Source organism: Arachis stenosperma, chromosome 4, assembly GCF_014773155.1.
Source record: "Arachis stenosperma cultivar V10309 chromosome 4, arast.V10309.gnm1.PFL2, whole genome shotgun sequence".
NCBI lineage: Eukaryota > Viridiplantae > Streptophyta > Magnoliopsida > Fabales > Fabaceae > Arachis > Arachis stenosperma.
The window spans coordinates 123,999,040-124,024,856 of NC_080380.1; the positions used below are offsets into that span (position 1 = coordinate 123,999,040).

The following is a 25,817-nucleotide window of genomic DNA, read 5'->3' on the forward strand; positions in this document are numbered from 1 at the left end:
TCAAAAATTCATCCGATCCAAACACTAATTTTATTTACGGTGCGATTTGGATTGGATGATCTTTTAAAAAAAATTCGATCCGATCTGATCCAATTTCAAGCGGTTTGGATTAGATTGGATTTGTGGTTTTGTACATTAAAAAAATTAAATACATATAACAAGAACAAGTCTCAACATCAAATTTTAAATAATCAATAATGACATAAGAAGTCTCAACAATATTTTAAAAAGTCAACGATAACATAACAATAAAAATAAAATTATAGGTTAGTTAAAATAAATAAATAAATAATATTTTGAACATAAAATATTTATTAAATAATAATAATACATAAATAATATAAAATTATATAATAGATTGAACATGTTATAAGTATAATTGTAAATATAATAATAAAATAATAATATTATAGCACATTGTGCGGTTTGAATTTGATTGGATCGGTTATGAAAAGTAGATCCAAAATCTGATCCGATCCAACGGTTTACAAAAATAGAATCCAATCAAATGCGAATTAATGCGATTTTAATCGGTTTTTGATTTGAATTGGATTAGATGAGCGATTTAATTTGGATCGGTTTGGATTTGAACACCCTATATATTTTTTAAATTTCAAACTTATTGAAAACCAAAATACAAATTATAAAATTCTAAAATGTATGCAACTCAAATTACTCTACTACTTAACTAAATAAAATATGAAATGAAAAATTGATGTTATTTATAATTTTACTAAAAATACAACTTAAAGAAGAAAAGTGATTTTTTTTGCTGACTAAAGAAGAAAAGTGATTGAATGCATAGTGCTAGTATATATGGAAATAGATTTCCTATAAAATTTTTTTCGGTAAGACGTAATTTGTATCGTTTAATATTATTTTTTTCAATTTTACTTAAAAAATATAACACGAGATCAAATCTTATTTTTAGAGGATTGATTATCGAAAGAAAAAGTATAAGTAGACAATGAAAATATTAAATAATATGAATAATAAATATATTGAATATTCAATTCATTAGATATACAGATAGTTATTTTAATATTAAGATTTAGATTAATAATTTAGAATGTAGTATATTTTACTTGAATTAAACTAATTTTAGAGCTTGTTGTTTTCAAAAAAGTCATTGTTACCTAGCACCATCCTTACCGAAATATATATGAATGGCCACAAGTCACAAGTCATAACCCTAACCACAAAACAAAAAGAGAAGGAGCATGGAGAGGAAGCAGATGGGCATGAATGACATCTTCCCTCTGGAGCTCATTCACCGAATCTTTCTAAGGGTACCTGATGAGAGAACTTTTGCGTGGTCTAGAAAATTGCGGATAAATCCTCGTTGCAAGTATAGTTTCTAAACCTTCAAAAGTCCTTTCATACAAACGTTTTGGGTGTCACAAGTAACAAACCCCTTTAGAAATTGTTAACCGAGTATTCAAACCTCGGGTCATCTTCTCAAGGAACTGCGATGAAGTATGTTCTTATTATTGGTTATAAAGGTTGTAATCGGGGTTTAGAAGGTAAGAAGCAAGCAATTTAAATGATGAGTGAATTAAATGGCAACTAAAAATAAATAATAACTGTAAAATAACTCTTGGCAAGATAAGGGAATTTAGAGGTCTAACTTAGTTATCTCTCTCAACTATAATAAAAGTTGAATCTAAACTCCACTTGGTCAACCTTTATCAGGGCAAAGGAAAGTCAAGGGACTAATTAAATTGACCTTTGAATCCTAATTATTTCCTAAGAAAAGGTTGGGATTATTCAGGTTCAGCTCAATTAGCAAGATAACGATTATTAATTACGTTGAGTTTAATAACTATTGAATTACTAAATTCTTAATCAGAACCAAAAGAGGAAAAAGTAAATTGCTGTTGTAAAATATCTTTAAATCGTAAACAATGATAATCATAAATTAACAAGAGCAATAATAAACTGAAAATACCTCAATATCATTAATTCAAATAATAATCTGTAACATGGAATAATTCATAAATTAAATTATAAAAGTAAATGATCAATTCAATTGCTGGAATAAATAAATAAAGTGAAAGGAAAGCTTTGAAAACAAGGAAATATAAAACCTGGATCGAGAGTCACTCTTACAAGCTAAGAGAAGTCCTAAATCCTAATTTCTAAAACCCTACCTAAATCCTAAGAGAGAGGAGAGAGCCTCTCTCTCTAAAAATTACATCTAAAATATGAAAAGTGAATTCTGAACAGCCTGATTCTGAATGGATGCATTCTCCCACTTTATAACCTCTGGTCTATGCTTTCTGGACTTGGATTTGGGCCAAAAAAGGGGTTTAGAACTCGCTGGGGCGTGTTCTGTAATTTTCTGGTGCGTGGCCTCTGTCACGCGTCCGCGTGGGTCACGCGGTCGCGTCATTCGGAGCTTTTCCTTGCCACGCGGTCGCGTCAGTCATGCGGCCGCGTCGCTGAATCTTCGCTTCTGGCACGCGATCGCGTCGTCCATGCGATCGCGTGAACACCAGTTTCCTTAAAGCTCCGTTTTGCTTTCTCCTTCCATTTTTGTATGTTTCCTTTTCCATCCTCTAAGTCATTCTGCCTTAGAAAATCTGAAACTACTCAACACACTAATCACGGCATCGAATGGAAATAAAGGTAATTAAAATAATTAATTTTTAAAGCTTATGAAACATGTTTTTCCCAATACGACATAATAGGGAAGGGAAAGTAAAACCATGCAATTAATGTGAATAAGTAGGTGAAGGATTATATAAATCACTCAAATTAAGCACAAAAGAACTCACGAAATATGGGTTTATCAACCTCCCCACACTTAAACACTAGCATGTCCTCATGCTAAATCCAAGATAAATAATTAAGGTTAAAGTGATGGAATGTCATGCAATGCAACCTAATTTAAATGCAACTAAATGCAAAATATTTCTACCTACTTGGTTAAAAATAAATAAGTTCTTCAAGACAAATATGAACTGGATTTCACTAATTCAAATCACAAAATACAACACAAATAACTTGCAAGAAGAAGATAGCTCATGAAAGCAGGGAACATAGAATTGAGCACTGAACCCTTGGTAGTGTATATCATTCTAACTTTCAAGTGTCTAGGGTCAATTCTCTCAATTCTCTACTAATCTTGCTTTCTATAGCTTGCTCTTCATCTAACAATCAACAAAAATTTAATGCACCAATACACAAATCAAGAGGTCTTTTAAGGGTTGTAATGGGGCTAGGGTCAAGGTAGGATTGTATTTGGCCAAGTGGACTAAAATTTGAATCCTTAATTAACTGAAACTTTTTCACCTAACTTAAACAATCCATGTAATCATAATACAACATCTAGCCGTCCATTAACCATGTTTTTCACATATTCATGCATTCTAATTTTAAGTACAGTACATATGCATTGTCTTCACTACTTACTTTGGGGCATTTTGTCCCAATTTTCTTATTTGCTTTTTTTTTCATTATATATATATATATATATATATATATATATATATATATATATATATATATATATATATATATATATTTCAATGCATATGATTAATTTATTGAATGCATGAACATGTCCTAAACATTTTTTTTCACATTTTCAGAAAATTCTAACATACTCAATTCTCAAACCAGATGTTTCCAAACCCATTCTTCCCCACACTTAATTCATAAGCATTCTCACTAGTCTAAGCTAACCAAGGATTCAAATTAAGGACATTATTGTTTTTCGCTTAGAGTTAATGATGTGCTAAAATAAAGAACAGAGGGGTAAAATAGGCTCAAAATTGGTTTGCAATAGATAATAAAAAGGTTAAGGCCATATGGGTATGTAAGCTCAGTGAAACAAGGCCTCAATCATATAAGTGTATGCATACATTAAACAATAGAAATATAGAATCAAGCAAGACAAAGATCACAATTTTAGAGAGAAAAACACACACCAAAAATAAAATATTGGTTGATAAAATGCAACCAATCAAATAGGCTCAAAATCTCACTGGTTTTGTGTGTTCAAGCTTTAAACCATGTTCCAAAATAATATTTCTTCAGGCAAGTATAACATTAAATTTTATTCAAATTAGTGAAATGCTCTAAAAGGTTTCTTGAAAGAGAAAATATTACTTTAACCAAGTGGTAAAATATGCAAAGATCAAACAAATATGCAAATGCAACAACTAATCTACAAAGAAAATTTAAACATTGGTGTTTGAGACAAGAAAGTACTAACCCATGGAGATCGGTATCGACCTCCCCACACTTAAAGATTGCACCGTCCTCGGTGCATGCTGAGATGTGCAGGTGGACAGGTTGTTCCAACTGATGCTATTCTTCAAGATTTTGCAGATGGACTTGTTTGTCTCCCCATGTAAACTTCTTTCCGTTTCCTTCCTGGTGGCCATCCTGAAAGAGAAAAGGAAAGAAAAGTAACCCAAAAATAAAGATAGAAAATAAATGAAATATGGGTTGGGTAATGCCAAACGATAATGGTCTCATTTACATGGAAGCTTCAGCATGTACGTGAGAAAATAATAGAAGCCATGGCATACCAGTGGTATAAAATTTGTAACATAGGGGAGGAGTGTGGGTAGTGGAAGTATCAATACAAGCTCATGTCAATGCAAATGGAGTGCAAGTATCATAAAAGATTGGCATTGGCATACAATTAATATCATCCCACAGTGTAAAACAAGTTACCAAAATAAATTAAAGAAAAGAAGCAACAGTTGAATAAGAAAAATTTTTAACACCAATGGAAAAATAAAAATGTGCGCAAAATTAAAATGTAATGAATGAAATATGCAAATAAATAAAATAAAAAGAAAAAGAAGAATGAGAAGGGAAAGAAGGGAAGAGGAAGTAAATAAGAAAGGAGAGGAAAAATTAGGATTTGGAGGAGAGAAAGATAAGATATATGGCAATTTTAGGGTGAGCTGTGCGGCGCGGCCGCGTAGGGCACGCGTTCGCGTGGATGCGTGTTAAGTATGGGCACGCGATCGCGTCAGTCACGCGGTCGCGTGACCCGTGTTGCGCTGCTGGCGCGAGTGCAGCCTCGCTCCAGCACAACTCTCTGTTCGATTCATTTTAATTGCCAAAATTGGGTGACGCGATCGCGTGGGTCACGCGATCGCGTGAGTGTGCGTCAGAAAATAATTGATGCGGCCGCGTCGGCAACGCGGTCGCGTGACAAGGATTGTGCTTCCAGCACCAATCCAGCACCACTCTCGCACAATATGGCATTGTGCACCCATTGACGTCGAAAATGTAGGGCACGCGGCCGCGTAGAGCACGCGGTCGCGTGGAAGGCCATGATTTCCATGCGACGCGGTCGCGTGGGTCGATATGTGCCATTAGCACGCCTCCAGCCACGCTCCAGTGTGACTCTCTGTTCATTTTTATTTTTCCTTTCTCTCCAAGCGACGCGGACGCGTCGCTGATGCGATCGCGTCGCGTAGCGAAAATTTTTTTTTTAATGCATGAACAATGCAGAATGCAGTGATTAACATGAGTGCTATGTATGATTCCAGGTTTACTAAAGTAAAATGAAAAGAAAATAAAAATAAAAACAAATAATGATGAAATAAACTAAAAAAAAAAAAAGAAACGACCATACCATGGTGAGTTGTCTCCCACCTAACACTTTTAGTTAAAGTCCTTAAGTTGGACATTGGAAGAGTATCCTGTTATGGTGGCTTATGTTTAAATTCGTCCAAAAATTTTCACCAGTGCTTGGAATGCCAATAGCCTCCGGGGTCCCAAACTAGACATGTAAAGCTTCTGAGCAGCTTCAAACAGATATTCAGCCTCCCGAGATGACGAATGTCAGAATATAATCCATGATCCCAAGCTGTGTTTTTAGATCCGCCTCCGTTTTGATTTGTAAGTTTCCATTCGGGCGGGTTAAAAAGTAGAATCTCACCGTGGTGACCAAACATTCTCCGTGATCCATGCAATTGAGCATGATACCAATCAGTGTACTTCGAGGTGAAGCGTGGAACCTTATTGAACCTTGTGCACCAGCTCTGAGTACGAGCCATTTCCCTCTTACTCTTAAAGCCGCAGAGAGCTCTGAGCTGGCCATCTGTTTCAAGTAAACCATATTCAAGTGAATAAGTAAAGTTATAAGTTACGGATTGTACCCACTTGAAGCTTGCATTAGGTGGTAGTGGCCGTGGGATTGGTGTTTTGGGTGGTTCTGTAAGTTCTACTCCCTTGTGGTCTCCAGTGAATTCCTCCACTTCTTTGCAAAGATCTTCAATTGTATCTGTATCCTGGTCAAAGTCTTCTATGTCTTCCTCATCACTCAAGTCATAGATTGGAGGTTGAGAGAAATCCACCTCTGCATCATCTTCATATTCACTTGGGGAAGATTCTTCGATTTCAGAGAATTCACTTGCGGATGCAAGTTCATCACCAAGAGAGCTAGACTTGTGAATATCATCATCAAGGGAATTTGCTTCTTGGATTATTCCGTCTGATTCCTCATAAACGACTTGCCTTGGAGATTGTACAGTATCTTCCTTAGCATCAACTGTAGCATCCTGGACGGAGTTTTCCTCAATTCTGGATTCCCAAGGAAGTTCAGCATCGCCTAGATCTTCAACCAACTCTTCTTCTTGAACAATGACAGCTTCTTCCACTTGTTCTAGTACGAATTCATTCTGCCTTGTCCACTGGAGTCTCTAGTATTTCTTTCATGATACGCTCTTCATCGGGTTGTCCACATGGAGCTGTGGTTGATCCTTGTATATTTGAGCGCTTAATGGCCCATTGGACTAGTGCTTGCTCCAGTTGTTGAATGGTTGTTTGAAATTTAATTACTGTTTCTTTTAGGCGATCCTCTGCTTCGCGGTTTGCTGGACTTAGACATGATACATAGGGAATTGGTGATGACTGGGAACGATTGGATTGGTATTGGGGTAAGGAAGGATCATATGATGGCGAATGGTGAAGAGAAGCTTGTAAGTGTGGTGGTTCGAGGTTATGTTGAAGGGATGGTTCATATGCACGGGGTGGGGCTTGTTGGTAGTTACAAGGTTGTCCACCATGTCTTTCAGCTGGGTATGCGCGGTAGAATGATCTTTGTCCAGGATATCTCGGAGGGTGTTGCTGCCAAAAGGGTTGATTAGATCCTCTTGGTTCCATCCATCCTTGATTGGTCTGACCTTGATGCACATTCCTGCTGTAACTTCTATTTCCTTTAACAATATTAGAACCAAACTCAAAGCGAGAGGGGTGAGAGTTCATAGTAGCAAATAAAGATAAAAAGGAAAAACGAAAATAAATAAACAAGCAAAAGAAAAATATTTACAATAATCAATAATAAGGCATACGTTAGCAGTTCCCCGGCAACGGCGCCATTTTGATGAGAGAACTTTTGCGTGGTCTAGAAAATTGCGGATAAATCCTCGTTACAAGTATAGTTTCTAAACCTTCAAAAGTCCTTTCATACAAACGTTTTGGGTGTCACAAGTAACAAACCACTTTAGAAATTGTTAACCGAGTATTCAAACCTCGGGTCGTCTTCTCAAAGAACTGCGAGGAAGTATGTTCTTATTATTGGTTATAAAGGTTGTAATCGGGGTTTAGAAGGTAAGAAGCAAGCAATTTAAATGATGAGTGAATTAAATGGCAATTAAAAATAAATAATAACTGTAAAACAACTCTTGACAAGATAAGGGAATTTAGAGGTCTAACTTAGTTATCTCTCTCAACTATAATAAAAGTTGAATCTAAACTCCACTTGGTCAACCTTTACCAGGGCAAAGGAAAGTCAAGGGACTAATTAAATTGACCTTTGAATCCTAATTATTTCCTAAGAAAAGGTTGGGATTATTCAGGTTCAGCTCAATTAGCAAGATAACGATTATTAATTACGTTGAGTTTAATAACTGTTGAGTTACTAAATTCTTAATCAGAACCAAAAGAGGAAAAAGTAAATTGCTGAAGTAAAATATCTTTAAATCGTAAACAATGATAATCATAAATTAACAAGAGCAATAATAAACTAAAAATACCTCAATATCATTAGTTCAAATAATAATCTGTAACATGGAATAATTCATAAATTAAATTATAAAAGTAAATGATCAATTCAATTGCTGGAATAAATAAATAAAGTGAAAGGAAAGCTTTGAAAACAAGGAAATATAAAACCAGGATCGAGAGTCACTCTTACAAGCTAAGAGAAGTCCTAAATCCTAATTTCTAAAAACCCTACCTAAATCCTAAGAGAGAGGAGAGAGCCTCTCTCTCTAAAAATTACATCTAAAACATGAAAAGTGAATTCTGAACAGCAATGGATGCATTCCCCCACTTTATAACCTCTGGTCTATGCTTTCTGGACTTGGATTTGGGCCAAAAAAGGGGTTTAGAACTCGCTGGGGCGTGTTCTGTAATTTTCTGGTGCGTGGCCTCTGTCACGCGTCCGCGTGGGTCACGCGGTCGCGTCATTCGGAGCTTTTCCTTGCCACGCAGTCGCGTCAGTCATGCGACCGCGTCATGTGCGTTCTGCTTAAGGCGCGCGGTTGCGTCAGTCATGCGGCCGCGTTGCTGAATCTTCGCTTCTGGCACGCGATCGCGTCGTCCATGCGATCGCGTGAACACCAGTTTCCTTAAAGCTCCGTTTTACTTTCTCCTTCCATTTTTGTATGTTTCCTTTTCCATCCTCTAAGTCATTCTGGTTTAGAAAATCTGAAACTACTCAACACACTAATCACGGCATCGAATGGAAATAAAGGTAATTAAAATAATTAATTTTTAAAGCTTAGGAAACATGTTTTTCACAATACAACATAATAAAGAAGGGAAAGTAAAACCATACAATTAATGTGAATAAGTAGGTAAAGGATTTTATAAATCACTCAAATTAAGCACAAAAAAACTCACGAAATATGGGTTTATCAGTACCCACCAAAGACTTGTTTCGCCTCAGATTCGTTTCAAAACTTTGGCACTCTCTCATATTCAATTGACATTTTGCGGAATCGCATTACAACCTCTACTCTGTCGCATCTTTCCATCCATACTTCTTCTTGGTACATGACTATACTAAAGCTTGCTTTGTTCAGCTCCACACGCTATTTGATGTTCTAGCAGCACCAACAACACTCAAAGAGGTATCTCTCCCTCCCAAGAAGAACCCATTTTCTCGTTCTCGTCTCATGGGATCCTGTAGAGGCTTTCTTCTCTTCAACGAGCAACCACATTTTCTTGTTATATGGAACCCACTTAATGGATCCAGCAAAATAATATCCTACTCTCATATCGTTTCTCGTATTAAGACCCCTCGCTCTATTAATCCCGATCATAAAGTTCCATATGGATTTGGTTTCGATGCATCACGTGATGACTATTTAGTAGTTCTATCTTGGCCTGATAACTACAACAAACACCACTTAGATTGCTTTTCATTAAGAACCAATTCATGGATTAATGTCGATGCAGCGCTCCCCAAATCCATGGGCACGTGGAAGCAGCAATTTTATGGGTTGTTCTTACATGGCGCTATTCATTGGTTGTGTTACTCTAGTAAAGATTACATTGATGATGGTATTCTTATCTTTGATTTGAAGAAAAGGAGTTTTTCAAAGATATCTATGCCAAAACAACTCGTAGGGTGTTCTCCCATCAATCTCACCATATTAAGAGGGTGCCTAGCCCTGTATCGGTATCACGACCATATAACTGAGACATGGGTTATGAAAGAATATAAAGTGCCGTCATCTTGGATTTTAATATGTGAGATTGATAAACCATTATTTTATGATTTATATTGTGTTTAATTGAGTGGTTTTATCAAGTCTTTCACCAACTTATTCAAATGATTAGCATGATATCACAAGTCCTTCCTAAAATTATTTTATGATTGAAAATTTGCTTCCTAAAAATCTTTTAATTGTATATTTTTATTCTCCTTTATACCATTCGATACCGTGATCTGTGTGTTAAGTGTTTCAGGCTTCATAGGGCAGGAATGACTTAGAGAATGGAGAGGAAGCTTGCAAAAATGGAAAGAACACAAGAAATTAAGGAGATGACCAGCGAGAAGCGACACAGACGCATGACTCACGCGTCCACGCGAAATGTAGAAAATCACACGCGAACGCGTGCCTGACGCGAGCGCGTTGATTGGAATCTGCACAAGTGACGCGAATGCGTGGACGACACGCACGCGTGGCAAGAAAAAAACGCTGAATGACGCGAATGCATGGACGACGCGGTCGCGTGACGTGCGCGATCTGTAGAATTTACAAAAATTGCTGGCGTGGATTTTGGGCCGCGTTTTAACCCAGTTTTCGGCCTAGAAACGCAGATTAGAGTCAGAAAACATGCAGAGACTAGAGACGACTCTCATTCCGCATAATTTTAGTTTTAGTTTTTGAATCTAGAGAGAGAATTCTACCTCTTCCTCTAGGTTTTTCTTTTACACTCAGTTTAGAATTTGATTGTTTTGCTTTAGTTACTGAGAAGAGTCTACCTCCGGAACTGATTATTCTAGTTTGTTTTCTTTACCTTATTTACTCCTTTATATTTTTAATCCTTATTCAGGGATTACAATTGGAAAGCTTTTATGACTTGTTGAGATTTATTAATGCAAGAACTATTTTATTTTTAATTGATCTTTTAATTATTATTTATCATGTCTTCTTTTTATTTTCTCTTTAATTTTGTGAAGTCTATATTTATGATAATGGAGTAGTTCCCTAACTTGATTGGGAGCAGATTAAAAGGAGAACCTTGAGTTGGGACACTCAAGAGTTCAATTGTAATTGATTCGTTGTTGGTTGGCTGGTTAGTCACTAACTCTAATCCTTCCCAAGAGAGAGGATTAGGACTTGTGAATAGAAGTTGACTCTCAACTACTTGACTTTTCCTCAAATCAGCGAGGGTAAACTAATTAGAAACAACTACTAATTATTAATTGATCTTGAGAAAATTCCAACAAGGATAGAACTTTCGATTAATCTTCTCCCAGTCAAGGTTTTTATTTGAATTACATAAATTCTCTGATTTAATTTCCTATTTATCAAACTCAAAAACAAGTAAATAAATTGCAGGGTTCACAAGTTGAGCATGAGGAAGATCGAAGAAACTTCAATTTTATTTTGCTTTGGAAGTATGATTTTCTTCCAAATTTCGCATTGTTAGCTATTTTGTGTACGCTAATAACAATTTTGTGTCGCTGTTTCTTTCCCTGTTTCTTCTTGGCTTCTATCCAAGTATCATTACAAAAAAGACTACTTAACTTACTAGCTCCTTCCATTTTCTTTTTCATTTGGTAGTTTGATAGCTAGGGATGAGATAATGAAAGCTTAAATGTTAAAGAACAATTATATGTCAGAATCTGCTGCCTCCGCATTGCTATTGATCCATGTATTTGAGGCCTTTTCACAGAACCATTTTTAATTATATATCATAAAAACTAGTTATAACTCATACGTTTGTACGACAAGGTTCTAAGTTAGTTTTATACTATTTGGTGTGAGGTGCTGCAAGGTGCATTGGCTTTTGGGATTTATAGCACACTGAGCATCAAGTTAACTTTGTTGAGATCTTTAGTTGCAATTTTTTGAAAAGTTCTTAAAAAAACACTAAACTTTCTTTTTTCCTCTCCCTGGGTGTAGGGAGAAAATAAATGTCTTTTTTATATGATCTTGTTTGGGGAAATTTACATAGATGCTTTTCTTCAATTTTCTTCTTGTCCTACTAAGATATATGAATCAATATCTTGATTAAATGGCTGCATATTTTGATGCCAGAGTCGAGCATTTTATTTGTGGTTTAAGAGCTATACATGAAGGTGGTGAATTCTAAAATGTTACACAAAAACTATTTTAGTGTGTGAACGGTAAAATTGGACCTGCCTTTGACTGAAAAAACTCCAGAGAAAATGCAATGTTCAAGATTCCACCTTATGATTATCATTTGTCAGCTTACTTTCACAACTCTTTAATTTTGTCTGCTGTTGCATGAAGAAACTGGCATTTTGCTCATGACTTCTCAATCAATTTGGAAATTTTCTTTTTCTTTTTATATTTTTTAAGCGAACTCAACTAGATTTTTATTGATTTGTTTGAACTGGCTTAAGCACTTTTTTAATAGATAAAATTCCTCTATTTAGTTGTTAAGTTATCTTGTTTCTATATAATTGCAAGGGAGAAGTAAAAAATATATCAATAGACAAAGGCAACGATGGGACCGACTACAAGTAATCAAGTATACATTCAAAGCAATTTTACTCGCGTCTAAAAATATACTATGGTATTGGACACAAGCATATTAGCTACATGATGATACATGTTCATGATGCAATTACGAGAAACCACTATATTACAAAATTGGGTAATCATGAAGCACAACACATCAACACAAATATACACGTACTTATTTTTTTTTTCTAAAAAAAAGAAGGAAATGTGGATGATTTGTCTAAGATTGGTCAGCGATAACGGGCTGAGCCTTTGACTGAATCGGTATTCACCACCGAAAAAATGGATGAGTTTTGAAGTGATACTAAACGCACTGCATGCTTGTTCCTAAGTTCATGCACCTATATGTGTGTGATTAAGCGAACTCTGGAAGGGACTTAAGTTGTCCCGAGTGAACTATGAACATGGAGTAAGATAAAGAATTATATGTATTGTGTTTCCCGCTCAAGAATCACTCCAACTATCTGTATCATCATCTTCATCACTTCCAGCCAATGCCTATTTAAATTAAGAAAAGAATTTAATCAGAAAACGGAGAATTATTTGTTCAGTTTCAGCACACATGCTGTTGCGATATACATGTGCATATGATATGTGTGTCTGCGCGCACACGTGCGTGAGAGAGAGAGAGACCTGGCGAATTGAATTTGCTTTCTCCAAGATGGCAGCAACCCTCAAATTTGTTTTCGGACCCTGCATGATGGGTCGTGTAGCTGCAGCAGGTCTCAAGTTGAAGGACTGAAAAAAAAATTGCATTTTAAAAGTAAGCAGAATTTGTAATACATAATGGTACAAACATCATGCAGATGAAAGATTAGAAGTTGGTATGGCTAACCTTTGATCTTATCTGCTCTAACAATGAATCTCTTTCATCTAACTTGGGTGGTTTTGGAGGAATAATCCGTTCGGAAACTTTTCTCAGCTGCAGCAATCAAAGGCAGCAGATTATATAAAAATAAATATCACATAAATGCACATCTATTAGAACCTATAAACTGTCATTACCTTGCTTCTGTCAAGAGCAGCAACAATATCAATTATAGGACTCTCAGGACGAACAATCTTATTCTTCGGCTTTCCATTTGGCATTTTATTATCAAACTCTGGTGTTCGGGAAGATTTATCCAATGGCGATGCCGTTCCCCCCTTTGAAGGCAACAGACTGTCATTGGGCTGCCCAACTTCTATGCCTGGTGGTGCCATTGGTGAGATAGAGGGATCTCCCTGTTTCCTTTCTGAATAAATCGAAGACTGCTCAAATGTTTTAACTTCTAAGCTACTAGTCTCTTCTGTTAATTGTCTTGGGGTGATATGTTCTCTTGCTGAGGTGAGATCATTTCCAGAAGCAGCAAGTTCAGTAGGTGGCATCAAATGCGATTCTCCAGATTCATCCTTGACCTCCAAACTAGTCCTTTCTGTTAATTCACTTGAAGACGCACTCGGTTTGTCTTGTGGAGAGATTGGATAAGATCCAGAAACACAACGTTCAGAAGGTGGAATTGATGTGCATGGACTTGCACTCTGTACCGTTTCTCCCTCTGAAGCAATGACATATCCATGTGGAGGCCTGCTCGTAGATACCACAGGTAGTGTTAAAAATGAGTTCTGATGTTGGCTTTTTTCCATAACCAGGTAACTATATTGACTATTTGATTTATTTATCATGATAGGAAATTGCAAGGGAATAGCAACTGAATGCTCTGGTAAACCAGCTAAAAACCCAGGAGAACGCTGGAGTTTACTGCTTTCCACAGCCATGACAGGCAAAAATGGATTTTGATACAGTATAGTGTCTCTATCAGAGGTTGATAAACCAAACTGAGACTTATCATCAGGTTTAACTGGCTGTATTGGTTGCAATGATGCATGAGTTGCTTCTATTTCTTCCCTCTGTGAAACTAGGGAAGAATGTTGAACCTTGCTCGTTCTCCACTGCATTGGTGGTAAAGGGGGCATAGGAGGTACCTCCTCCTGATTATTGGTTAACTCCGGAATCAGGGGATGCAATGAATGCATGACATGCTTGGTGGGACTGGTCTCCTGCAAAAATGACTTAGACGAGAAATCAAATGATGACTGTTCATCTGGATGGATTCTTAGTTGTTCCAACTGACTTGAAGATTGGTGATGAAATTGAAATTTCTCAAGGGCATGGTATCCATCATTTCTGAGCTGAACTTCTGCATCCCGTTGATTAACCGGTGATTCCACGATCAGCTCTGAATGTGTTTCTGGCTTCAGCTGGTTAAAGGAAGGTGATGACAAACTCTCTTTGTTGTTCTGTACATCATTCTGAGAAAGACATACAGATTCTGACCTCTCAGAGTCTAGCTCTGAACTTGAGTCCACCACTTTCATTTCACTGACAGCAGAAAGATTTTGAATTCTCTCCTCTTGGATATTGTTACATATTTCAGAATGACATGGATCACAGGGTACAGATCTGTTCGGATTTGACTGTATGTCAGCAGAACCAATTTCAAGTTGATCCACCACCCTTGGGGCCACTAAGGCTGTCAAATATTTCTGAGGAACTACCTCATTGACTTCCATCTCTTTCTCATGAGAATCTGCAAATGTAGATTCTTCCAAATCTGTAAGCCTTTTAGCTGGAGAAGATATGATGTCTGAAGGCGATTCCAATTTATTTACCCTCTTCTCTGAATTCAATCCTACATAAACTTTTGTCAAATCGGCCTCATTGTATTTTATTTCATTCCGATGGGAACTAAAAGAACTCAAATCTGAAGCATTCCTTGATGGGGAAGAAACAAAACCTGAGGACAGAGAATTAAAAGTACTTGCACCATTTTCAGCACTATCAACCAAATGAAGAGCAGAAAAAGCCTGATCTGAATGAACCTTTTCAGTGGACATGTCATTTACAAAGACAAGATTGTCCTGCTTATTGTTATCAAGGGAAGACAGATATTTAATATGAACATCATCTTCAACTTTGGATCCACCTTTTTCATCAGCAAGCAGCATCCTTTGTATGTCTTCAAAAGTTGATTGCTGCTCAGAACAGAAAACTTCAGATTCTGCTGAATGTGGCTCATCCGGTTGATTTAGAGTAAAATCCGATAGTTCCTCTGTAATGTTACTTATTTGTGGAGTCTCCAAAGCAGGAGACAAATCCTCCGAGATGTGTTGGATTTCATTTACACCATTCTCAGAATTAAAGTCTCGGCCACCAAGTGCCAACTTGGTACCCAAATTCAAGTCTGCTTTCATGGATGGGAAAATTGGATTCTCTCCTTGAAAACCCATATCACCGGAATCCGAAATTGCAGAAGAGTATTTATTAGCAGATTCTTCCTGCAATACTGTTATTGCAGAATGATTACCATATTCATCTTCCTGTGCCAAGTTCAAATCATTAAAAACTTCTAAAGCATTGGAACTAACACATGGATCACAAACATCCAAGCTATCCAGAGATTTGTTATTGGAAGAAACAATAGAGCAAGCATCATCTTTCATCACAGATTCAACAAGTGACTTCCTGTCTTCATCATCTTCTAAGCTTTGATGAGTTTCAACAGGGCCAGATTGTGTTTCACCAGATTGAGTCCTTATAGGGAGGCACATTGAGGAGAGGGGCCCAGGATCTAAAGATAACAATGAATGTCCTGAATCCATTAGACATGAAACAGAAGCAGCTGGTCCAAAACCAGAGATATCTTCTCCATAAACATGTCCTTTGTCATGCGTGACAAACCCACCACAATGAGTACTTTGCAACTCAACATTTTGGTCAAGCTGGTTGGATGGCATATATTCAATCTCTGATATGGAGGAGTTTCCAATAGATTGAGAATCTGAAAACGGAGTTTGCAGTTGGGTGCGTTCAGCAATTCTGACTCTTCTGGATGATCTGCTATCATCTGATGCATTGGAGCTTCGTGTTGATTGAGAATCTGACAGCTGAGCTTGCACTTCGGTACGTTCATCATTTCGATCTTGATCAACTGAATCAATTTCTTCAGATGTCAAGGAGTCCCCAAATGATTGAGAATCTGAAAATTGAGCTTGCAGTTGATGTTCTTCTTTGCCATTTGAATCACTTGTCTTTTGAATATGGAATAAGCTTTTCTTTGGTCTACACTCAATTTCTGTTTCCAGTTCTTCGATGGAAGCTAAGGCATCCATGTAATCATCAACCTCGCTAGTCACGTCATCAGAATGGTAACCATCCAAGATGCATTCTCTGTTCTTTTGTTCAACTACCAATTGTCTCTCATCAGGTACCTTGGGATGATTTAAAGGCGTTTTATGTGTCACGCCTCCTAAGACATCTTCATGCACTTGCACAAAATCTCCATTCCTCACCCTATCAATTTCAGAGTATGGTTTCAGTTCTAATTCCTGCTCATTGAGTGGTGATGATCTTTTGCTTTCATATCCTGGTGACCTTTTCACAGAGCTAAGACTACTGATTTCAAGTACTGTAATCCCATTGTCATCAGCATCAAACATTGATTTCAGTGGGTGTGGAGTGATTGAGGCTTCACAAACCATTTTATGATCTGGTGAGGAATTCTCAAAAATCTTCTCCATGTAACTTTTCCCAGTCTTTGAATCTACTGCCGATCCATTCAACTGTTTTTTCTTCAACTTCACAAGACGTGCAGGATCATTGCAAGCATTCTCAATGCGCTCCTCAAGGAACAACTGGTGCAGTCTGCAATATTTGAAAATTTGGAATGAACTGAGTCACAAATAAACCATTTAAAAACCTACTTGCATTATAGGAACCAGAAGGATAAAATAATTCAACACAGATAAATTATCGGAGCTCACTTGGCATGGGATGAGACAACTTCAGGTTTTGTACCATTCCTTGATTGTGATACTTTCTTCTGCTGGAAAAAAGAAAATTTATATATTCATTTTTCTATTGTAAGTGTCATTTATGCCAAAAAGAAAAAAACCAATAAAAAACAATGTAATCAGTAAAATTGCCACTAAAGTACCTTGACCTTACGAATCCTTTTTTCCCTGTGAACTTCTACTGTTCTTACAGAGGACTCCACTTTAAAGAATGATGGATCAGTATACCGCTTCAGACATGCCCCAGCCCCAGCCACATCAAACCTTTTAGAGGAAAAAAACCCAAATAAAATAAATTATAGTAAAAATTCTATTACATAGCAACAAGCTGTTACTAGTGTTGAATTTTTTTTTCCCTATGAATCTGATCACCATACTTGTCTAGAAGGAACAGCCTTGGGGGAGCACGACATTCTTCATACGAATCCATTATAAATCGAGGTAAGTCTCCGCGAGTAACAAGATTCTGTTCAGATTGGAGATTAGGATGCCATTCAATCCCTGCAATGCAAGAAGCATGTTAAATTTGCCAAAAGAATTTTATATTCTTACAGATACATTCTCACAAATGCAAATCATAAAAAATAAGACTCAAATGAGTGAACAACCTCCATTTGTAAAGAATGAATGATGATGAGTTTGTGACAAAAAAGCTTTCTCGAGTGCAGGAACTTCAGCTTCAAGTTGCTGAACACGAGAAATAAGACTGTGGCCTCTCGCGGCAGTGGCCATTACTTCTTCATGCAAGTCATGGAAGATCTCGGCAGCAAACCTAACAAAAATCAAATAGTTAAATGCAGATAACCCAGCACCACTTGTTAACTACAAAAACTAAAGACCATAATCCAAAAAGGATTAAATGTTGATGCTCAGCATCAAAACTAAACTATCTATCTAATTATTAATACCAGGGAACAAAATGTCAAAATTATTGCAACTGTTGCAAGATACATAAAAAAGACTTTACAGAAGCATTTGGATGAAAATTACGAGACTATCCAATCAATCAAACAAACAAACAACAAAAAATCACGGAACTAAGACCACCCAATGCATAGCTCAGGTGAATAATAAAGTGTTTGTGGATAGCACATCCTAAGATTGGCCCTTAAACTTAATTCCTATTTCGTGCAATAAATGAAAAATAACTGTATATGCAATATAATGCAGCTCAGTAATAACAAGGCATAGTTGATTTTGAAAATCAAATAATCCAATGAATGCGGAAAAACATTTTAAACAAATTTCATCAAATGTAAACTGATGTTTAAGTTAAATGACCCTGCCTATACACACAAAAAATATAGGAATCAGCTAGTTCAAGAACTGTCGTGTACGCATCACTCAGTGGAATTGAGGGTTCAGACCAACCAATCAAATATTCTTGTCCATAGTCCATACAAAGAAAAATGAACTATCTCGTAAACCCCAGAATTCAGACAAATCTATCACTAATTGCCCACTTTCATCTTTTTATATTTGTTTTGGTTCAAAATTCCTTTTAACAGATCAACTTAAAAAAGAAAAAAAAAATCTGACCATCGAGAGAAGAATTAATAATACTATTAAAAGAAACTACATTAAGATATTAAGATTTAACGAGTGATCCTCGTAAATTGGTTTTTCAAAATTGAGTTCTAGTTACCACAAAAACTAAAAAAATAGTACTCGTAACAGAGTACAGCTTAATTCAGGCACCTAATCCAACCACCAAATTTAGAAAGCCGTATTTCCTGCAAACTCCGAACTCAACCAAACAACTCCGATATCCACAACAAATTCTACCTGAATCAAAAGCTCACTCCATTCAGTATAGCAGCTAAAAATATAACAAACAACACAACAACACAAAAAGTTTTCAAACACTGCATTAAACACTATTTTGTCATTCTTAAAGTTTTTCAAACTCAACACTCATTTCGACTAAGCATAATCACGAAAACTGCAAAACCACCAAAACAGCAGCATCGACGGTGAAGTGAGAGAGAGAGAGAGGCAGAGTGAGTGAGTGAGAGAGAGAGTGCGAACTGAACTGAGCAAGGTCGCCGAGCTGGCGAAGGACTCCGACGAGTCCAGCCATGGCGACGGCTTCGAGGAGAGCCTCGGGATCATCCTTATCGGCGGCGCGGTGGAGCTCCGGATCGGCCAAGCTGTGCTCGGTCCGAATGTGGAACCTCGAAATTGGCATTCTTCGAGTTTCAGACAGTATCGGAACCCTGATTCTGCTCCGATCACCGTTTTCTGCTGGCTCTGTTCTCTTATCTTTTCTCCGGAGACGCTGTGTGTTCTGGCCGTTGCACCATGGAAATGGAAGAGAGAGAAAGAAGAGAGGGAAACACGGGGGGTGAGAGAGAGAGTGCGCTTTTTCTTTTTCTTTTTCTTCTATCTTAAAAAAAATCCTTTCCTTTTTGTTTTTGGTTTATATTTAAAACTTTCAAGAACGTATTGGAAAATGTGGAAAGGGAGAAGGATGAGTAGCATATAAAGGACGGTGTCACTGTGCGTGTGAATCGGAGAAGATACATTCTTCCACTTCGAGTCAAGGAGTGACTGACGTTTCTTTTCCCTAATTTCCAATTTTTCTTTTAACATTTTAGCTTAACACGGTCTTAACATATTAATTAAAAGAGTTAAAAATAACTTTTACTTTTGTATTGTATTAAATATATAAAAATTTTGAAATTAACATTTATTTTATATTTTTATAAGAATTTCCTTATTATGATATCTTTTATTAATAATTTAAAACACTTAATAGCAAGATTATTTTTTAAGATCTATAACAGTACAATATACAATATAACTAGATGTGAGATTTTTTGGTTTTTAATAACATTTAAAACACATATGAGCCAATTTTTTCCTGTTAATAATTAGTTAAGTTTTTGTTCTTTAAATTTATCTTTCCTCCTCTTAATTTTACTCTTTCACTACGTTATTGCAAAAAAAAAAAAATGGTTCTTTAACCAAATGAAAAGATTAAATTATTGTCTCTAGTCTTAAAAAGTTTAAACGTAATATAAATATAAGATTTAGCTTCTAAAATTTTAATACATTGAAAATGTGCCTTAAAAAATATATCTATTATACAAGTAAACATTTTTATTTAAATATTTTACTTATAATATTCTTAAAGTAATGTTTACAGAGCAGTAATTTCTTATTGTGTAAGAAAATACTATACTGTATTTGATTTGCGCGCATTATGGCGCTTGTCATGTGGTGGGGCGGTATTGGATCATGTTACTTTTGAATTCGGCAATACCGCAATAACAATTGAATAATTTATATAAAGTGAAAAATAAACTATGTTTTAATTTCAAAATTCTTGTAAATATTAGAAGAGAGATGATAATAATAATAATAATAATAATAATAATAATAATAATAATAATATAAACATGAGAAAGGTGAAACGGACTTTCTTTAACAAATATGAAATAAAATATTCATATTTTTTTAAATAATAAATAATTTTTTTAAAAATTTTATCAAAATAAATCTTATAAATTTATAATATACAGGTCCGACATTAATTCTTTCCTACTAGGGAACCTTTTTTTATGCTAAATGCCCTAATCTTAAGCCTAACCTAATAATAATAATAATAATAATAATAATAATAATAATAATAATCACTGTGTTTATCCTATACTAATAAAATAAGCATTAATTTTAACAGTATTTAAATAACTAAATTATTTTTGTATTTTAGAATAAAATTATAAATATTTTTTATTGAAAAAAATAGGATAAATATTCCCCATAAGATTATATGCTTTGATGGTTTTCACGTATGCATTGACTATATAATTGAGGTGTGAATAGCAATGGAAAGACAATACTGGGGTGTAGCTGATGCTGACCATACTTCATTATTCTGGACATAACCTTGTCAATGTCTCAACTTCTAAGATACAGTGGTATTTATCAACTAAAAAAATGTCTCGGATTTTTCTTAAAAAAATAATCAAAATGTCGTTTATCTTATTTGTAATTTATCTAATTGCGATTTGTTTTCACATATACGTCTATATCATTGAACATAATTGGTATAATTGCACATACTCGAGTAGAGAGATATAATATTGCCTTGGATTGGGGAAGCTTCGCAACAAATTAGCACTATTTCCCCAGAGAGCATTGATATTGTTGAAATTGATAATTATTGGGTTTATGAAAAATATAATGAAAAGTAAGGAGAGAGGAGAGAATGCAGGTTGAAGCTAAATGGAGGCGCATCACTGATTTACTGGATGCGAGAAAAATGTGCAGTTAGTTTGCAGATAATTTTGACTTCTAATGATAAAAAGTAATATGAAATTAATTTATTATATAATTTTTTTAAAAAAAAATAATTACTATGGATATAAATTTCTTTAATTTTTTAATTGAATTGAATACATTTTAATTTTACTCATTTATATAATTTTTTAACTTCTATAAATAAGAAGAAAGCATACTATAAAATAGTTTTCTATAAATGTTCCTTATAAAATAGCTTTCTATAAAAATTCCTTAACTATCTACTATTTTCTCTCTTCTATTCTTTGTTTGCCTCCCTTTGTTTTTTCTCTGTCTTTCTTTTATTCTCACAATTCTCCACCTCGTTCACAATTTGAAATCTACTCAAATTTTGGACGATCAAAGTGTAGTATTCATATTCGTTTGCATCATTTTACAATGACTGTCTACGTACCCTTATTTAGGATTAAACCAATCGTAGTTCCTTTATTTCTTCATGTAATGCCTAATATAAAGGAATATTGAGCAATTCTAAACAGTGTTGGAATTTGTTTCCTAACACTACTTTAGTCAACATATCAGTAGGATTTTCATCTGTGTGTACTTTTATAAGAGAAATGTTACCTTTCTCTATAACATCGCGCACGAAGTGATATCTTACATCAATATGCTTGGTACGAGCATGATGAACCTGATTTTTAGCCAAATGAATTGCACTTTGACTATCACAACTCAGATTCACGCAATCTTGCTCCAACCCCAAATCATCTAGAAGACCCCTTAGCCACAATGCTTCTTTCACCCCTTCTGCTACTGTCATGTACTCAGCCTCTGTAGTAGATACTGCCACTGTAGCTTGTAACATCGATCGCCAACTAACTGGAGCACCTTGTATTTTATATACATAACCAGTCGTCGAACGTCTTCTATCTAGATCACCAGCATAATCAAAATCAACAAAGCCGCTGATTTGACATGATTTTCACTAAAGCATAAACATGTGTCAATGGTACCCTTCAAGTATCTTAATATCCACTTGACTGCTTCCCAATGTGCCTTACCCGGGTTTGCCATGAACCTGCTAACAACACTGACTGCCTGTGAAATATCTGGGTGTGTACACACCATAGCATACATTAGGCTACCGACTGCACTAGCATAAGGTACATTTTCCATATAAGCCTTATCCTCTGCTGTTGTGGGAGATTGTTTACTAGAGAGGCTAAAATGTGGAGCCAACAGCGTTACCACCGATTTAGCATTTTTCATTTCAAACCTTTCAATGACGCACTCAATGTATCCTCTTTGGCTCAAGAACAATTTTTGGCTTGATCTCTCTCTTTTAATTTCCATGCCTAATATTTTTCGTGCAGCACCCAAGTCTTTTGTTTCAAATTCTTTACCAAGTTGAACATTTAACATATCTATCTCTACCTTGCTCTTAGAGGCAATAAGCATGTCATCCACATACAATAGAAGATAGATATAATCACCTCTAAGAAGCTTACGAATGTATACACAACAATGATAATTACTTCTGGAAAAACCTTGTTTTAACATAAAGGAGTCAAATCGCTTATACCATTGCCGAGGAGATTGTTTCAATCCATATAGTGATTTTATCAAGCGACATACCTGACTTTCTTTACCCTCAACCTTGAAACCCTCGGGTTGATACATGTAGATTTCTTCTTCTAAGTCACCGTGCAAGAATGCAGTCTTCACGTCTAGTTGTTCCAACTTAACATCACAATGAGCGACAAGACTTAAAAGCACCCGTATGAAAGTGTGTTTCATCACAGGAAAAAATATCTCATTGTAATCAACACCTTATTTCTGTGCAAATCCCTTTGCTACTAACCTAGTTTTGAATATTGTACCATCTGACTTAGTAGGATCTTCTTTTCTTTTATACACCCACTTACAACCAATTGTAGTCTTTTCCACGGGCAATGGGACCACATCCCATGTCTTATTCTTATGAAGAGATTGCATCTCTTCCTCCATAGCGACCAACCAACTCTCTCTATCTTTGTCTTTAATAGTATGTTTGAAGGTGACCGGCTCATCATCCTCCACTGAGAGTGCATAATCTACCAAGTTTACCTGCCCATAATGTCTCAAAGGCTTGTTTAACCCAAACTTCTGAACAAATTTATAATTCCTCTTTGGCCTAGTAGATGCCAAAGAATCCTACTGCTGCTGTTGTAATGCATGTGCATTTTCTCGCTGAATTTCCTCATGATCAAGTTCATCCTCTGCGTCATCTCGAGTAGCATTAGGATGCTCCACTTGAACATTACTAGAGTATATTTGTTGGTATTTAGACTCTATCTCCACCACTTGAGTATTTGAAGTTTTTCCAACATCACCATCATCTTGCACCATATCTTTAGACAAAGCTACCATAGATCGTTCATCAAAGGTAATATCCCTACTAATTACAAACTTAGAATCATTTACACTCCAAAGGCGATAGCCTTGAACCCCTCTTGGATACCCCAAAAAAGATTGCCTTCTTAACTCTATCATCAAGCTTATTATCTTTGATATGATAATAAGTTGTGCATCCAAAGACTCGGAGTTTCTCGTAATCTGCATGTTCTCCTGACCACACCTTATAAGATCTGTCTCCATCTAGAGAAGAATGTGGGGATCGATTCACTATGTAGCAAGCTGTAGCAACCGATTCTGCCCACCATTCTCTGCCTAACCCGAAATTAGAGCGAATACACCTTGCCTTCTCAAGTAGCGTACGATTCAGTCGTTCGACGACTCCATTCTGTTGTGGTGTTTCTCTAACTATCCAGTGTCTTGCAATGCCTTCTCGATCACAAAACTCCTTGAAAGCCCCATCCGTGTACTCTGTGCCATTATCAGATCATAGAGTTTTCAACTTCCTACCTGTTCGGTTTTCAACCATTGCTCTTCGCCGCTTAAAAGTATCGAATACCTCATTCTTATGTTTGAGGAAGTAAATCCAAACATACCTGGAATAATCATTAACAAAAGTAACAAAATACCTGGAACCACCCTTGGAAGTAACTTTAACCGAGCCCCAAACATTAGTATGCAACCCTCTGCTTTTATGCTTGCTTATAGAAAACTTCACCCTATGTGCCTTTTCATACACACAATTCTCACAAAATTTCATTTGTGGTTTCTTCATATTCTTCAGCAAACCTTGTCCACAAAGCAATGATAGACCCTTCTCTGACATATGTCCAAGCTGCATGTGCCATATTCTTGTGCAATTTGTTTGATCTCTACTTTCACCGATTTCAACTGCTAACTCACCTGTGACTGTTGTCCCCAAAAGAGAATAAAGATTACCTCCTCATCATTTGAGATGTAGCTTGCTTCTTGCGTTTCTTTTGGGTTGTCGTTGTTCTATTTCTTGAAAGTTATCTTCTTATTTGGACAATTTGCTTTCAAATGTCCAGCCTCACCACATTTAAAGCATGTTTTCTCCGTGTGAAGTCTAGATTTTGGCCTAGACTTTCCACGCTTATTACCTTTTCCTCCTTCATTAGTCATTCCTCTAGCTGTGAACAATCCTTGTGCTTGATCATTATACTCTCTTCCATTTGAAGATGACATTACACTTGTAGCAACCTTACGTAGATCATCCGCTAAAAGTGATGCCCTTATCTCATCCATGGTCAGAGTGTCACCCACCAGCATCAATGTCTGCACTATATTTTCAAAGGACTTCGGTAATAAAAGTAACAATATGACTGCCTGATCTTCATCATCAACCTTCACATCTACATCATTTAAGTTTGATATGATCCTATCAAACTTATTGATATATTGTCGGATTGAGATGCCTTCCACCATGTTGCATGTATACAATTTGGATTTTAAGTAGATCCTGTTAGTTAGAGTCTTTGTCATGAAGTTACTCTCTAACTTTGTCCAGACGCCTACTGCAGTTGTTTCTTCATTCACCAAGAAAGCAACATCCTTCTCAAGGCATAAGATTATTGCAGCCCGTGCCTCAAGATCTAATTCTTCCCAATCCTCATCTTTCATTCCTTCCGGCTTTTTCTCTTTTTTCGCTAGTGCCTTGTGTAACTTTTGTGATATAAGCAGATTTTTTATCTGCATCCTGCAATAGGAAAAATCATTTTTTTTCATTGAACTTCTCGATTTCATATTTGTCTACTTTGACATTACTACTGGTAGAAGCCATTATATTCAAAATTGAATTTTATCACTCAAATAAGGAATAATCTAACGTTGGCTCTTGATACCAATTGTCGAGTCTGCAACGAAATTTTGACTTCTAATAGATAGAAAGTAATATGAAATTAAACATTACTCACAATAATACACTCGCTATATAATTATTAAAGAGAAAAAAGAAAGAAAATGAATAATTGCTATGGATGTGAATTCCTTTAATTTTTTAATTGAATTGAATACATTTTTATTTCACTCATTTATATAGTTTCCTAACTTCTATAAATAACAAGAGAGCATACTATAAAATAGTTTCCTATAAAAGCTCCTTATAAAATAGTTTCCTATAAAAGC

At 35.9% G+C, this 25,817-nt stretch overlaps 1 protein-coding gene across 2 annotated transcripts; it reads right to left on the reverse strand.

The window, feature by feature from the left end:
* Nucleotides 1–12,208: 12,208 nt before the first annotated feature.
* Nucleotides 12,209–19,459, reverse strand: LOC130976789 (protein SCAR2). 2 transcript variants are annotated; one of them, XM_057901715.1, is made up of 9 exons: nt 19,067–19,459; nt 17,642–17,805; nt 17,411–17,534; nt 17,177–17,297; nt 17,004–17,062; nt 13,206–16,884; nt 13,036–13,122; nt 12,834–12,938; nt 12,209–12,698 (listed from the first exon to the last, which is right to left on the reverse strand). In XM_057901715.1, the coding sequence occupies exons 1-9, from the start codon at nt 19,219–19,221 to the stop codon at nt 12,645–12,647; spliced, it is 4,548 nt and encodes a 1,515-aa protein (XP_057757698.1). In that variant the 5' UTR covers nt 19,222–19,459; the 3' UTR covers nt 12,209–12,644. The 2 variants fall into 2 exon arrangements, with proteins under 2 accessions (XP_057757698.1, XP_057757697.1); XM_057901714.1 differs by having other exon boundaries at nt 17,004–17,065.
* Between the last annotated feature and the right edge of the window lie 6,358 nt (nt 19,460–25,817).

Coding starts and splice junctions, on each gene's coding strand:
- LOC130976789 (XM_057901714.1), bottom strand. CDS start 19,221: ATGCCAATTTCGAGGTTCCACATTCGGACCGAGCACAGCTTGGCCGAT. Junction 17,806..19,066: donor CAGCTCGGCGACCTTGCTCA/GTTCAGTTCGCA, acceptor GATTTTTGTTAG/GTTTGCTGCCGAGATCTTCC. Junction 12,939..13,035: donor TAGAGCAGATAAGATCAAAG/GTTAGCCATACC, acceptor TTTTTTTTTCAG/TCCTTCAACTTGAGACCTGC.